At 41.3% G+C, this 15321-nt stretch overlaps 1 protein-coding gene across 1 annotated transcript in view; it reads right to left on the bottom strand.

The window, feature by feature from the left end:
* Positions 1-2106: 2106 nt before the first annotated feature.
* The window catches only part of P3H2 (prolyl 3-hydroxylase 2), a 152029-nt gene continuing 138814 nt past the window's right edge, over positions 2107-15321 (bottom strand). The window contains exons 12-15 of the mRNA XM_046658491.1: positions 15000-15117; positions 12330-12405; positions 7637-7777; positions 2107-3148 (exon numbers count right to left, since the gene is read on the bottom strand). Of these exons, the coding sequence (XP_046514447.1) occupies positions 3056-3148; positions 7637-7777; positions 12330-12405; positions 15000-15117 (428 nt within the window). The 3' untranslated portion in view covers positions 2107-3055. The remainder of the gene's footprint in view (positions 3149-7636; positions 7778-12329; positions 12406-14999; positions 15118-15321) is intronic.

Here is a 15321-nt window from a genome sequence, read left to right as displayed (position 1 = left end):
AAAAGCTTTGTAAAACTGCAGGCTTTTAACACAAGGGCGGGATAGGCATCGAGACAAGTGGCATAGATGAGTCTCAGACTTGAAGTTATAAACATTGGGCTTTTTATCCCAGGCTGCCTCACACACATCACTTTTGAGTGAATTAGAAAAAGGCACCCCTTGTAGACAGACGAAGCCGTGCAGATGCATAGATTGGTGAGCAAGCACCATCTTTGGCCAAATAGAAAAAGGCGCTGCTTCCTCTAGTGGACGGTGCCCCGTGCCAGGATTCCAGCTCCCACGTACCCCGGCCAGGTGTTCTCGTAGAACTGAGTCCAGCAGCCCCGGCTCTGCCTGCTCAAATTCCGCAATCATGGAATCCTCTTTCCTATCTCTGAGCTTCAGTTTCCTCCCAGAAGGATGGAACTGATTTGTGATTAATTCTTCAGAATTGATCCTTCAACTCAAAAACTCTAAACTTCAACACTAAAAGAGACTCCTTCAGTTCTAAAACCTACAACAATTCAATTGGGCTTCTCTAACCTTCCATACAAGGGACCATATAGCACAGAGACTGCAATTTCTGAGCTCCACTTTTTTGAAAGTCATCTGATGACACTCCCTAACTATTTAAATGAAATTAGGTAAGGTTTGATGTGGAGCAGATTACAAAATAAATGCTTTAGCATATACATGATGTCTCAGCTATAAAGCAACACGGACAACCTGCAAAACGGGAGTAACTACTCCACGTTGTCAGCAGCAGCACCAGATGTGGATCTAACACCATGATATCTATGAGGCCTCCACTCACTTTCCATGGGGCTGGACATCAGAATCAGGGCTGAGGTCCCTGCCTCTCCCCAAGTGCCCACAGCACCCAGGAAGCGGGAGCTGCAAGGAGCCAAAGACTGGTTTCCTTGTTGATGCCTGTTGCCAGAAAACAGAAATCAGATCCTTGCCCAGATCCTTCTATCAGCAAATCTGAGTGCCAGCAACTACTTCTCGGTGAGACAGCAAACAAATAGGAAGCGATCTTTGCAAAGCTCAGGAACTTTTAGCCCTAAAATTAAATTAGGTTTAAAATTTTAAAATCACATGTACACACAATGAACCCATTCACAATTCTCAAAATGTTAATAGAAGTAAATTTGGTTGTATTTGTGAATATTTTTTTAAATCAGTTTTTTTATTTTTTATTTTTGTGAGGAAGATTCGTCCTGAGCTAACTTTCATTGCCAATCCTCTTCTTTTTTTTTTTTTTTTTGCTTGAGGAAGATTAGCCCTGAGCTAACATCTGTGCCAATCTTACTCTATTTTGTATGTGGATGACACCACAGCATGACAGATGAGCGGAGTAAGCCCGCACCCAGGATCCAAACCTGTGAACCGGAACGCACAGAACTTCAACCACTGGGCCATGGGGCCGGTCCCCTGTTTTTGTTTTTTATTTGCTTTATGTTGTATTCAGAGTAAAAGGGAGGGCTTTTGGAAATAGGTACAACTAATTATGTCGTTTTCAGAGAAGGAAACCAAAGCCCAGAGAGGGAAAGAGATTAGCTCCAGGTCACACAGCAGGGCTGGGATTATAATGCAATGTTCTTTCCACTCCCCCATGATGAAAATGCAACTGGAAGCAGATGGCACATAAATCACTATGACTCAATTTTTCAGTCTCAAAGGATGAATGTTTTTACCACTAAGCAAGACCATAAGGGGCAGAAAGTAAATGTGACTTTTAGAAAATGTTTTAATTTGCTGGTTTTCTTAGGGGCTGCTACCTCTACCACTGCCCATCCCAGAGGCAGGTGAGCCCAATGGTTAGTGGAGTAGACTTCCCTAGGCTAGAACCGCGCCAGCCCATCCCAAACAATGTCTTTGAAATGTCTTCCTTAGAATCGGCACCAGGGACCAGATGTTCCCTGGTTTAACACCTCTGTTTCCTAACCATTTCTATTTCTTCAAAAGCAATTCTACCACCTTCTTGATGGCCTTCGAGCACCTTTCAGCAAGACTAGTCATGGCCCAACATTGCCCCTGGGCTGTCCCAAAAGCTCCTGTGGGACTACAAAACCATTACCTGAAGATAAACCAAACATCTGAGAGAAGAAAAATAAATGCCAGATATTAAAATAAGGCTCCCTTTATTTAAAATCAGACACAAGCAAGAATCCGTGTGCTGGACAGCCACAAAGAGGAGAGGCCACCAAAATATATGCAGATGAAGACTGGAATCAATCAGAAATCCATTCTTCTTACTTAAGAACAAAGCGCCCCTTCTCACCAGTGGACCCCACTCTCAGGCACGGGGGCAATGGCGCCCTGGTCCAGGAGGGATTAAAGACTTCCTTCCAAAGGCATTGGGGTGAAGAGCCTTTCTTCTTCCACCACATACAACTGTTTTAAAGACACAACTCATAGGGCAGTCCTTTCTGGAGCACTGCGGAGAGTGAATCGAAGCTTCCAGTGTAAGTTTGTTCTCTGGTGAAAATACCAGAGCCAAAGACTCCACCAAGGCCCTGGAAGGCTGGGGCCCTCCATCTCACGCAGAACTCCTCCGAGCAGTTCCTTCTCAGAGGCTGGGGACTCTCAGGCCAGTGATCCGTGAGACAGTGTGGACCCCGCCAAGGGATCCTCAGATTCAAACTCATGGCTGTCAGCACTGTGAGAGGATGTGCTGGAAGGCACAGAGCCAGAAAGGCCTTCTGAGTCCAAGTCACATGCTAACTTTAGAACTGGAGCACGCATGAGAGCTGTAGTTTTGCCAAGAACGGGCTTATTCTTTCTGCTGGAGCTTTTGGATCTGCAGCAAATGAATTGTGTGTGTGTGTGTGTGTGTGTGCATGTGTGTGTGTGTGCGTGGTGGGCAGTGGGTGACTAGACTTTGAGAGATGAAGTGATGAAAAATCAAGACCGACAGACTGAGAGAGGCAAAGCAAGCATCCTTAGGAAGAGAAGGGAGATCTGTGACTCATATTAACCTGTTAATTTATACTATGGCTCTGTACAAAAATAAAAAGGTTCTCATAAGATTAACAATTTAAATAAATATCTCATAGAACATTCTTTCTCATTTTTATAGCTCATCTTTGGGGTTGATACTCAGTTCATGCTTCCCTTGCTGTTCTTGATCCAAGATTGCGATCACTTCATCAGCCTGTATCCGCTCCTGCAAAAAAGACAATTTACACATGTCTGTCACAAGCATAATAATCGGCCCCAGCGGCAGATGCTTCCCAAACACTTCCAGGTATCCAAATGTTCGTGGATTGGTGTGAAATCCAGTTAAGGATTGAACCTCATCTTCATCCCTACACAGTGCCTTCTCCTGACCTCCCTATGTCCGAAGCAAGTACTTTCCAAGATTTCTCTCTTGTGAAAAAGTCTTGTATATTCAACTGCCACTACCCTTTCTACTTTGTGGTCTCATAGACATCTCCCACTCAGTTCTCCAATTCAGTGTTCAAGCTGAATTCACCATATTCTCCCTGACAAACATGCTCTGTTCCCCTTCACAAATTTGCTCTCTCAGTAGGGACTGACACTGCTCACGCATTTGCCCTAAAAGCCTAACCATGGTTTCCTGCATCTGATAAATCACCTAGTCCTCTCTGTGCTATCTCCTGTTTTTGCCCCTTTCTCTTCAGTGCACATTACTGTTGACTTCATTAGGCCACGGTTTCTCAACCTTTGCACTAGTGACATTTTACACCAGACATTCCTTGTTTTGGGGTCTGTCCTGTGCATTGTAGGATGTTCAGCAGCATCCCAGGCCTCTACCTACCACAGGCAGCCTCCCCTCAAGTGGCGACAGCTAAAAATGTCTCCACACATTGCCAAATGTGCCCTTGGAGGCAACAGTGCTCTTGCTTCAGAACCACTGGTTTAGGCTCACGGATCTCTTAACTTAATTGCGGCAACAACTTCAAATTGGTCTGCCTGTGTCACACTCCATTCCCACAGGCTTCTGAGGGACCCTTTGCACCTGAATCGTGATCACATCACCTTCCTGCTGACTGCTCACAACCCTTGCATGGGTTCCTATTGCTTGAAGTTCCAGGTCTGATCTTCTGGGTATGCTTACAAGGAATTGTCTGATTTAGACCTTTCTCTCTTCTTGAGCTTACCTGGTCTTCTCTCACCTCAGCTTACACGGCAGCTTCCTACTCCCCTCAAAGTCTCTGAATACAGCACTCTCAGAAGAATTCCCCAGTCCTAGCTGAACGTCCCTCTGGAGGCTTCCATATCCTACGCTTTTTCTCGCCCGCTACGTCACTCCATCAGCAGTTCCAGCTGGTCTACCTCCAAATGGCATCTCAAACCTTCCACGTTTTTTCACCTCTTTTACTACTCTAGTCTACAACATGTTAGCTAAAGCCATCTTTCATATCTTGTAATTCCCCAGGACTGGGGGACATTGGGGGAAGGCACATGGCTTCCCACCACAGTTAGCATAGAATTCATATTTCTTAACCAGCTATCAAGTCTGACCCCTGCCTCCTCTGTGTGCTCTTTTCAGACCACTCTCCATCTTGCATACCATGTTCCAGCCGCTCTGGCTCTCTTTGTTTCTTGAGCGCTCCAAGCTGCATCTTCTCTCTGGGCCTTTGCAGCCTGTTCTCAGCCTGGAATACCCTTCCCAAGGCCTTTATCACAGCTAGCTTCTTCTTGTCACTCCAGTGGCAACTCACTTGTCACTTGTCCAGAGAGCTCTGACAGTTTGCCAGCCCCACTCCTTTATTCTCAAACTGGTTACCTTGTTCCCTTTGCCACACATCACTGATTACTATCTGAAAATTTCCAGTTATTTATCTTCTTACTTATTTGTTGTCTTTCTTCTTCCCTTAGAGGAAAGCTCCATAAAAGCAAGGAATCTTGTCTTTTTTGGTCACTGCTGTATTTCCAGTGACCAGAAAAGCATTTGACATTTGGCAAGAGCTGCATTGTATTTGATGAATAAATGCATAAATGGATGAAGGGTTCTCTCTGTCTAAAATGTCTCCATAGAAATCCTACTCATCCTTTAAGGCTCATGTCAACTGCCATTTTCTCAGTAAAGCCTTTCCTGGTTCCTTCTTTATATCCCTTGAACATTGTACATTTGCCCCTTGTAATTCTTACCAAATTTTGCCTTGTGTTTTAATTACTCAGATCTCTTACTATCTCTCCACTTTGACTTCAAACTCCTTAAAAATAGGGATTATGTCTTACCTGGTTTGTATTCCCTACAGGTAGTCAGTCCCTAGCACAATAAGTTATAAAAATAACTACGTACTTTATGACTTGAAAACAAAGCCCCTTTCATTCAAGAGCTTGTAATTGAAAATGATGTCAACATAAGGCAACCGAAAGAACCAAATATACTAAATTGCTGTCATGATGTCTAAATAAAATTCCCAAGTCCTACTTTATGAATATGAGGAGAACAACTTGCTGCTTAACAAAATGCCATACGTATAAAACTTTCAGATCTGACTGCCACAAGAGACTATTGCGACCACATCTCTTCTGAATGGAAGAAGTTCAAGAGCTGGAATTCTGTCTACAAGGAATTGAGGCTTCTAATATGGTGCATAATTAAGAGTTTACAGTGCTAAATACTCCCTGAGAATTGAGAATTGCCCTATAACAAGGGCAGAAATCTGCCAGGTCTAATGACTTCTACATAGGCTGAGGGATTCAATCTGATAAAAGGTGCCTAAAACAGGGACTCCTAAACTTTGCTGCATATTAGAATCACCTGGGAGCTTTTAAAATTTCTGATTCCAAAACACATCCGGTATCAGTTAAACCAGAATTTCTGAAGGTGGGAACGAGATATCAGTAGTCTGTAAAGACCCCTATGTGATTCCAGTGTCTAGCAAGGTCTGAGAATCACAGTGTAGAATAGATTTCGTAGTACTTGCTGAAGAGGCTCTGGTCATTTTCTTCTGTGGCCACTAGATGCCGCTACTGCCTGGAGACTGGAGAAGTTTCCTAAAACTTTCCCTTCAGAGGAGGGATATTAGCATTGATGTTTCTTGGTTAGAAAGCAGCAAAGAGAACTTACCTTGTGTTAGTGTATTTTGGTAGAAAATATCTTGGAAGAGAGGACTGGGATACTGAATAATGAAATAGATTAACTGTTTGCGGAATTGAACACTAAAGAGAGAAAATGGTGAGGCAATTTTTCAACAGCCTGTTGTCTTCACAGTCTTCTCATTTACCCAGGTTCTTTAGTACAGAAGGAATCTGTGCGGGGATGCTGACATTTTGGAGGTGAAGAAGCACAAGGAAAGAACGGAATTACAGGTGAAGGAGGTTGCTTAGGGCCCTTGAGGTTTTCAGAACTCTGTGTGCCTTGTTCCCTCTGTCAGGACCATTCTTCCCTCTTTCTATGCCTGGCTATCATCTTCCCCTCTTTTAGGAATGAGCTTATATATATGTTCCTTGATCCCCTACAAAATGCCTACTGTTGTCTTCTCACTGTCTATTTCCTCATTGAGCTCTCCAAGCTCCTCTCGCGGTCAAGCACCCTTGAACCCCCAGGGTCTACCTGGCAGAGTTTCCAGGCACCACATAGTAGGTCTCCCGTAAACACCTGTTAAATATATGAAAGAATGTGGGCCTAAAAAATTGCATGAGTTAGGTTCGATGGCAAAAAGTTTATGACAAAGAGGAGTTAACTTTTAACGGTTTCTGACGAAATTGGCTTCAATTCAGGGATCTAAAGAGGAAAATTGGGTGGAATGTCATTTTAAAGACTAGAATTTCATAGCTTCATCCATACTTGGGGCTGGAGGAGACTCTGAAGTCATCCATGTCAGCCTTGCTATGAAGGTTCCTTTCAATCTCAGCCGAGGCTTTGACTGGAGTCCTCCAGGGATGAGGAACTCACTACTTGCGGAGCAGACAACCCCACGGAACTGCAGTGACGATTTGAAAGTTATTCATTACGGTGAAACCAAATTTTCCTCCCAGGCCTTCTCCTCATTGGTCTTCATTCATCTGTCTGCAGCTCCACAGATAGAGACTATAACCTCAGCCCGAGGGCATCCAGAAGGAGGAGATCATGGTCTCTTATCCAGGCCAAGTGTCCTCAGCTACTTCTAATATAATAATAATATTTTAACATTTAATTTAATAATAACAAATAACAATAAGTTATCAGGTTCCCTCACCTTCTTCTACATATGTTTCATAAATTATTCAGTGCTCTTTTTAATGATGTGTTGAGAAAACAAATCAGTCTTCCTGGGGACCCGTAGAAAGTGTTTCTTCTCTCCTGATGCTACAGTTTGTTAATAAGCTCAAGACTAGTTAGAGACTGCCAAAGATGACGTATCTATTTCTGCAAACACAGGCCCTTATTAGAACCATCTGATTAAGAATTGCCTTCATGGCCTCTCTTCTTTCCCTCAAACTCACACTACAAAGTATTAGATGTGTAATCGCTAGGTCATGGATCTGATGAGGAAAATTTGTTCCTGCTTAGAAAACAGCCAGGGTTGGAAACGAGGGAGAAAGGACTCTGTAACAATTTTTTTTCATGATCCGTAAGGTCCCTGAAAGGTTATAGAACAACTTAAAGGACTTTTCGGATAAATCAGTTTATGAAGCAGTCCTATGGGGCACCTAATTGGTTTGCTGGGGTGGGGGTGGGGGGTCAGACACTCACCAGTTCTCTGTAGAGCGGGTCCAAGGTAAACCAGAGAGCCACAGCACACCTCTGGCCCTTGGTGACTGCCTTCACCCCATGCGGGTTCTCTCCTCCAGATGAGAAGCTGATCATACGCCCACACTTTGGTTTTATAGAGGCCTAAGAAAGAAAGTGAAAATTAGACCCTAAATTCCCATATCATGAACATCTCTACAATCCCTCTTCCTTCTCTATCCTTCTGTGGGATTATTTGGGTCAAGTTTTTAATCAAAGAATAATAGAATCTTGGGGTTGAAGAACATACAGATTGTCTCAATTTCCTCATCTGTAAAACAAGGTTAAGGTCAAAATAATATCTAATTCAGAAAATAAAATTATTCAGGTAAAATGGTTGGCACAGTCCATGGCGCATGGTAATTGCTCAATATATGTTCTGTTGATAGCTGGCAAATTCCACGGAAGCAAAGGCTCTCTTTTAATTCACTTCTCTAACTTTAGCATTAGCACAGAATCTGGCATAAGGAAGATGTACATTTAATATTTGTGGAGTGACAAAAACAAATCACGGGGACATCTAGAGTGCTGGTAAATTTTTATTATTGATCTAGGTAGTGGTTCCATGGGTACACCCTTTCTAATTCCTTAATGTTACACTTATGGTTTGTGAACTGTTCACAATACGAAGATTTAAAAAGTCCAGTCTAATCCCATATGATACTTTAATTGCCATTACAATCTTCCTGGTCCTCAGACAATACTTATTACCTCCAATGATGAGAACACACTACCCCTTGGGGTGACCCATTCCATGGCCTCCAGGGCTCTGAGATGACTGACACAGTCCTTCCAAGCCTGTGCATTGCTCAGGTGGAGCTGTCCACTAATACTTAGGTAGAAAAGGGTAGAAGGAAACAACTACTGGGGGCCCTGAGCCAGGGGATTGGATCAGATGTGTAGGCTCTCCAAGGTGAGCAAGGTTAAGCAACTCAATATTAGGTCTTGCTTCCATGTTTAAAGAAGTGTCTGATGTAAGGAGAGCTCATTTTTCTTTCTTGAGAAACAGAAACCTTATTCATTCCCTAGTAGAGCTTAGAAAAGTAAAGTACAAGCAAAACAGTGGTACCCATCATTTCACTGTTTGATAGGATGGGCCCGTTATAACTAGCTATTTTCTGAATGGACTCGAGTTTGATACAGGCCCATTAGTTTCCTTCACCATAAAATGGAATGGCTCAGTTTTTCACTGCCAGATTCAGGAGGAACATTTGGAAAATTTCCTGAAGCCCTTGGATGCTACCTCACATAGGTATGCCCAGACTGTGTGACCTGCATGTAGAAGGTCAAAGGTACATGGAGTCAAAAAGTCTGAGACCCAAGGGTGTGTGTGTGTGTGTGTGCGCGGTGTGTGTTAAAAGAAAGAGTGGAGAAAAGCAGTCAGTGTCTAGTTACTCTATTTACAATAACTGAAGAGTGATTTGTCTTTGCTAGAGTTTCTTTTCTTAAATAGCTTTACCAAAGTGACTTTTCTGATATAAATCTAGAAATTTCACTAGTTATTAGTGTCCTCAGAATCAATCTAATTTCCTTTTTCTGGAGAAGGAATTTGTACATTTCCACATAGAAACAGCAAAATAAATGACACTTGAAGCATATGAAGTAGGACTGGAAGCCTTCCTATACGTGGCTTCAGGATCTAGAGGGTCAAGTTTTCTGGGCTGCTCACCCCCTGGTGCTGGGCAGGACTCACGTAACCTCACGCGGCTCCCACTGCGTCTCTGTGGTTACCAAGACTTGGCAACAACATCTAACAGTACTAAAGAAAGGGTGTGGGGACAATTTAATGTTTTCTCTCTGATGGAATTGGAAGCATAAAAACTATTTTTACGTGAAGAACTTTGGGATATTTAGGAGAAGAAGCCATCAAGTGCCTGAAGCAGGTGGAATTGATTACCGGTGTGTGGGTTCACAAGCATCTCAGGCCTAATCTTATCAAATTATAGCATCACGTGCTATAAAGCAGACAGAGGAACACATAAGCTCCATTTATGACTTGGCTTCTACAGGAAAATATGTTCTGAAGAATAGATAAATGATTGTAGACATACTTTTGGAACACAGCTCCATTCTATCGAATTTAATTTTTCATGAAGCAAATGGAACTCATGAAATTTTATCTTTTTCAAACTTGTGCAGAGAAACCAAAAATCCCTAAATACTCATGTTTCACAAATAAATGCTGCTGTGGAAATAATCACGTATCTTCCAAATATGATAAAATTCCTTTTGTTTTCCATGTAAGAGATGATTAAAAGTCAGAAACGCCTTTGTACCGTACTTGTCTTGAATAAAGGTAAAGTTTCAGCTGCCATTCAGTTAATTATACAATTTAGAGATTTTTCCGAAGTAAAGGACTTAGAAGGCTTTTATTCCTTGGTGTATCCCCAAATTAGGGTAATTTCTGCTTCATTTGTCCCTCCAGAGACAGAGAAGGGAAAACTATCCATTTCTCTTTTTTAAAGATTTTATTTTTTTCTTCCTTTTTCTCCCCAAAGCCCCCCGGTACATAGTTGCATATTCTTCGTTGTGGGTCCTTCTAGTTGTGGCATGTGGGACGCTTCCTCAGCGTGGTTTGATGAGCAGTGCCATGTCCGCGCCCAGGATTTGAACCAACGAAACACTGGGCTGCCTGCAGCGGATCCGGCACGTGAACTTAACCACTCGGCCACGGGGCCAGACCAATCCATTTCTCTTTTTTATCGGGACTGGTGACCTAAGAATTTTAATTATCTACAAAATGCTCTAAGAGCTCTGCCATATGCATTAATATGAAGTAGAACTAATTTGGCAAAATATATCTCTCAACTTGAATTTAAACATTGTTTAAATCGATTTTTGTTTTACTTTTTTTGGGAGAGGGGTGGTTAGATTCCGTATTTTTTAAAATAGTTGCACTTTCCTCTTAAAAGTATAGATTTATTAAAGGAGAATATTATCTGCCTTCCCATCTTTAAAAAGCAGAATTCCAGTTAACTTGCATTCAACAATTAATGAATTACTGATTCATACATAGTATTCCAGGCATCACTTCTTTTCAAACACTGAGCATTTCCAAATTTGGCCACTAGATGGAGAAGAAGCAAAGAAATCTTTTTGACCACCTGTCTGATTTTCCTTCCAATTGTATGAGATGCAAGCATTTTTGAACCATAGTTTCAATGTTAGCAGAGCTCAGAAAGCAAACGCTTTCTGCACATAGCTCTTCAAAAAATGAGAATTTTGTATAAGGATTTTACTTATTTACTTATTTGAGGAAGATTAGCCCTGAGCTAACTGCTGCCAATCCTCCTCTTTTTGCCGAGGAGGACTGGCCCTGAGCTAACATCCATGCCCATCCTCTTCTACTTTATATGTGGGACGCCTACCACAGCATGGCTTGTCAAGCAGTGCCATGTCCGCACCTGGGATCCGAACCAGAGAATCCGGAGCCACTGAAGCAGAACTGTGCACCTAACCACTGAGCCACCGGGCCGGCCCTGTATGAGGATTTTAAATTCCAACCCGGATTATCAATCTTGATTTAATTTTCCAGATCATGAAGCATGAAATATTAAAAGCTTTTTACAAAAACGTGTGAGACATCATGACTTTTTAAATATATATTATTGTACTAAATTGCATGAATTATTATTCTTAATTATGACAAAGCTTTTGGACAATTTTAACCAGAATCCCCACAGGGTTCCCCTTTAAACCCAATAACATATAGTTTTTGAATACCATCTGCTCCTGCTCCAGTGGTATGTCATGAATAATATACGGGTGTTTCACTATTGAGAAAAAGCTGCAAAATATGAAGGGAAAACCAAAAATCTCAGAAAAAGTTGTGTTAATCACCTATATAATGCAAAATCCTTGAAGTTTATCACATACATGCCCCAACTATTTAGATTTTGTATGGAGGAAACAGATATCTCGTAACCTATTTATAATTCGATTACCTCCTCAATTAGACAACCTGCTCTTCTACCCTGGTGTCTGCTCTTTGGCTTAAAGACCAAAGGATGCTGGCTATATGGTCTATAAGTGCTAAGTAGGCTACTTTTCCAAAAGCATTGGTTTGCTTAGGAAGATGGTGGTTGAATTTAACTTTTGACTTTTACCTATAAAGGCATATTTAGAATCTCATCCAAAGCTTGTGCACACACACACACATTCACATATATGTACATACATACACACTCATACATGCACACATATACATTAACCTTGATAACTAGGCATCTGGAAGCCAATCCTCAATCCACGCATATAGAACACCAGGTTACTTAAAAGCCAATCTGTAGAATCATTTGACTTGTCCTAGGCTTGGGTGATTTAGGAACTGGTGTTGTCACTTTTCCATCAGATTACTTGACAAAGAATGAGAAGACCCAGGTTCTGGTTCCAAGTTTAACTTAACTAGCTATATGGTGATGAGCAGATCCTTAATATCTCTATTCTTTAGTTTACTCATCTGTAAAACGGACTAGAAGATTTTTATTGATGGTTCTCTTTCTAACATGTTATGATCTATAAGTTTACCAGGACTCTCTCCACCTCTTGAACTCCTGAGCTCAGAAATATTTGAAATCCAACAGTCTATGAGTCCTTGGAAAATGGCAAAACTGAGATAAAAAACGCTCAATAAATTTTCAAGAATAGGTTTACTCACAGTCACAGTCTTGGCATCCATCTCAGTGAATATGAATTCTCCTCCTTCAAAGTCATCATTCATATACAGGAGAGCACTACACAAGGAACAGCAGAACCATCTGCTCTGTTATATGCTTACAACAACAGTACCACAGAACATTGAAAACTAGTGATGAACTGACCAGCCTGATTAGCAAATTTCCTTTGAAGTAGACATTGAAATAACTGAGCCTCTTAACCCTCAAGAGTAGGATCAAATGTAGCTTGGGTTATAACCCTGAAGCCTTTATTTATCCCACTATTGTTAAATTTTTAATTATATTTCAAACCTCATCTCACATTTCACTTATTTCCAAGAAACCCAACTAGATTTAACCTAGTCCTTTGAACCCACCCACACTACTTACAACTCTCTTCTTCTCTTCTATACTAGTAACTCTAAACGATGTATTTTTTCCCCCAACTAGCTGGAGTGCTCCAAGGGGTTGTAGCCCAGCCTTGCAGATAGGGGGCGCTCAATGTTTTTGTATGGTGCACAGTGTAGTAACAATTAACACACTATTACATACCTGGTGACTACCACTCCTGACTCTTCTCTTTACACATTGAAATATCTTAATAAGAGAAAACATCTTTTTTCTCCTGAGTTTCCAGTTTCCAATTCACAAAATGTAAACATAGATAAGTGATGTGATAAGATCCTGATGTGTGTTGAGACCCCAGACCCTTGTGTTCTCAGACTGAGATATACATACTACAAGGATATGTTTCAGTGAAAGACACGTAATAAAAAAAAGCCTATAAACTTTACTTTTTGTAGTAAAACAAAATGGACACTTTGTGGAAAGGATGCAACAAAATGTGCATGGGTTTTTAAGATAAAAATACAAGATGCTAAAGTTGCTTCTTGGTTGTGGCAGCTGCTTTAGGAGATTATTTGAGAATCACTGCTTCATAGAGATGAATATGATAAGCAAAACAGGTCAGCTTTCTAGTTTCCTTTTTCTCCCCCATATATTCTTTTTTTTTTTTGAGGATTTTTTTTTCTTTCTTTCTTTCTTTTTTTGAGGAAGATTAGCACTAGGCTAACTACTGCCAGTCCTCCTCTATTTTGCTGAGGAAGCCTGGCCCTGAGCTAACATCCGTGCCCATCTTCCTCTACTTTACGTGAGATGCTTACCACAGCATGGCTTGCCAAGCAGTACCGTGTCTGCACCCAGGATCTGAACCAGCAAACCCCGGGCCGCTGAGAAGTGGAACGTAAGAACTTAACCGCTGTGCCACGGGGCTGGCTCCCTCCCCCATATATTCTTAAATGCATAACTCTATTTTAGTTTCCTTGTGAGCATAAGTTGACAGTAACAATGATCCCTATAGGAAAACTCCTAGATACTTCTTTCTTTTTTCTTTTTTTATCAGGTAATATTGACTGTAACATTGTATAAATTTCAGCTGTACCTCATTATATTTTACCTTCTGTATAGACTACATCGTGTTCCCCACCAAAAGTCTAGTTGCCATCTGTCACAGCTGACGTGTGTCCCTTTACTACTTTCGCCCTCCCCTCTCTCCCTCTTCCCCCCCGCCGTAACCACCAATCTGTTCTCTGTATCTATGTGTTTGTTGTTTAACTTCTACATATGAGTGAAATCATATGGTAATTGTCTTTCTTTGTCTTACTTATTTCACTTAGCATAATACCCTCAAGGTCCATGCCTGGTGTCACAAATAGCAGGATTTCATCTTTTTTATGGCTGAGTAGTATTCTATTGTATACATATACTACATCTTCTTTATCCATCATGTGTTAATGGGCACTTAGGTTGTTTCCCTGTCTTGGCTATTGTAAATAATGCTGAATGAAAGTAGAACACTATCTTACACTATACACAAAAATTAACTCAAAATGGATTAAAGACTTGAATCTAAGACTTGAAAGTATAAAACTCCTAGAAGAAAACCAAGGCAGTACACTCTTTGACATCAGTGTTAGCAGTATCTTTTTGAATACCACGTCTCCTCAGGCAAGGGAAACAAAAGAAAAAATAAACAAAGGAGACTACATCAAACTAAAAAGCTTCTGCAAAGGAAAATATCAGCAAAACAAAAAGACAACATACCAACTGGGAGAAGATATTTGCAAATCATATATCTGATAAGAGGTTAATATCCCAAATATGTAAAGAATTCACACAACTCAACAACAACAAAGGCATAACCCAATTAAAAAATAGGCAGAGGACATGAACAGACGCTGTTCCAAAGAAGACATACAGATGGTCAACAGGCACATGAATAGATGTTCAACACCACTAATTACTAGGGAATGCAAATCCAAACCACAATGAGATATCACCTCACACCTGCCAGAACGGCTATGATTAAAAGGAAAAGAAATAACAAGTGTTCGAAAGGATGTGGAGAAAAGGGAACCTCCATACACTGCTGGTGGGAATGTAAACTGGTGCAGCCACTACGCAAAACAGTACAGAGACTCCTCAGAAAATTAAAAATAGAACTACCATATGACCAGCAATTCCACTTTTTGAGTATTTATCCAAAGAACATGAAAACACTAATTTGGAAGATACATGCACCCCTATGTTCATTGCAGCATTATTCACAATACCCAGGGGTTTTTGATAGCTGTTGGGCAAAAGCTTGTTTTTGAAGCAGGTGCTGGCTGTACCTATAGTCCCGAAATGTGTAAGCAGGAGGTTCCTTCCAGCATTCATTGGCCTCTGGATCCAATAGACAGTTGTCAGCATGGATGGGATGACTGAGGTCATTTCTTCTGTCCTGTTGACCTACCAGAAAAGAGAACAGGGAAGAATGAGACATGGAATGTAGTAACCTCCAACAGCAAAACTGACAATCTGACTGTCTCCTCCCATTGCTGGTGACCTTTGTAAATCTGAGAAGACAGAAGACAGCAGAACTGATGAAAGAACACTGGATGAGCAGGCAAGAGACTCTGGTCCTGCTTTGATATGAACTTGATGTGAAACCAC

The sequence above is a fragment of the Equus quagga genome, chromosome 4 (genome assembly GCF_021613505.1).
Source record: "Equus quagga isolate Etosha38 chromosome 4, UCLA_HA_Equagga_1.0, whole genome shotgun sequence".
Lineage (NCBI taxonomy): Eukaryota > Metazoa > Chordata > Mammalia > Perissodactyla > Equidae > Equus > Equus quagga.
The sequence above is the reverse complement of the archived record's forward strand: the minus strand, read 5'-3'. Positions and strand labels throughout refer to the sequence as shown.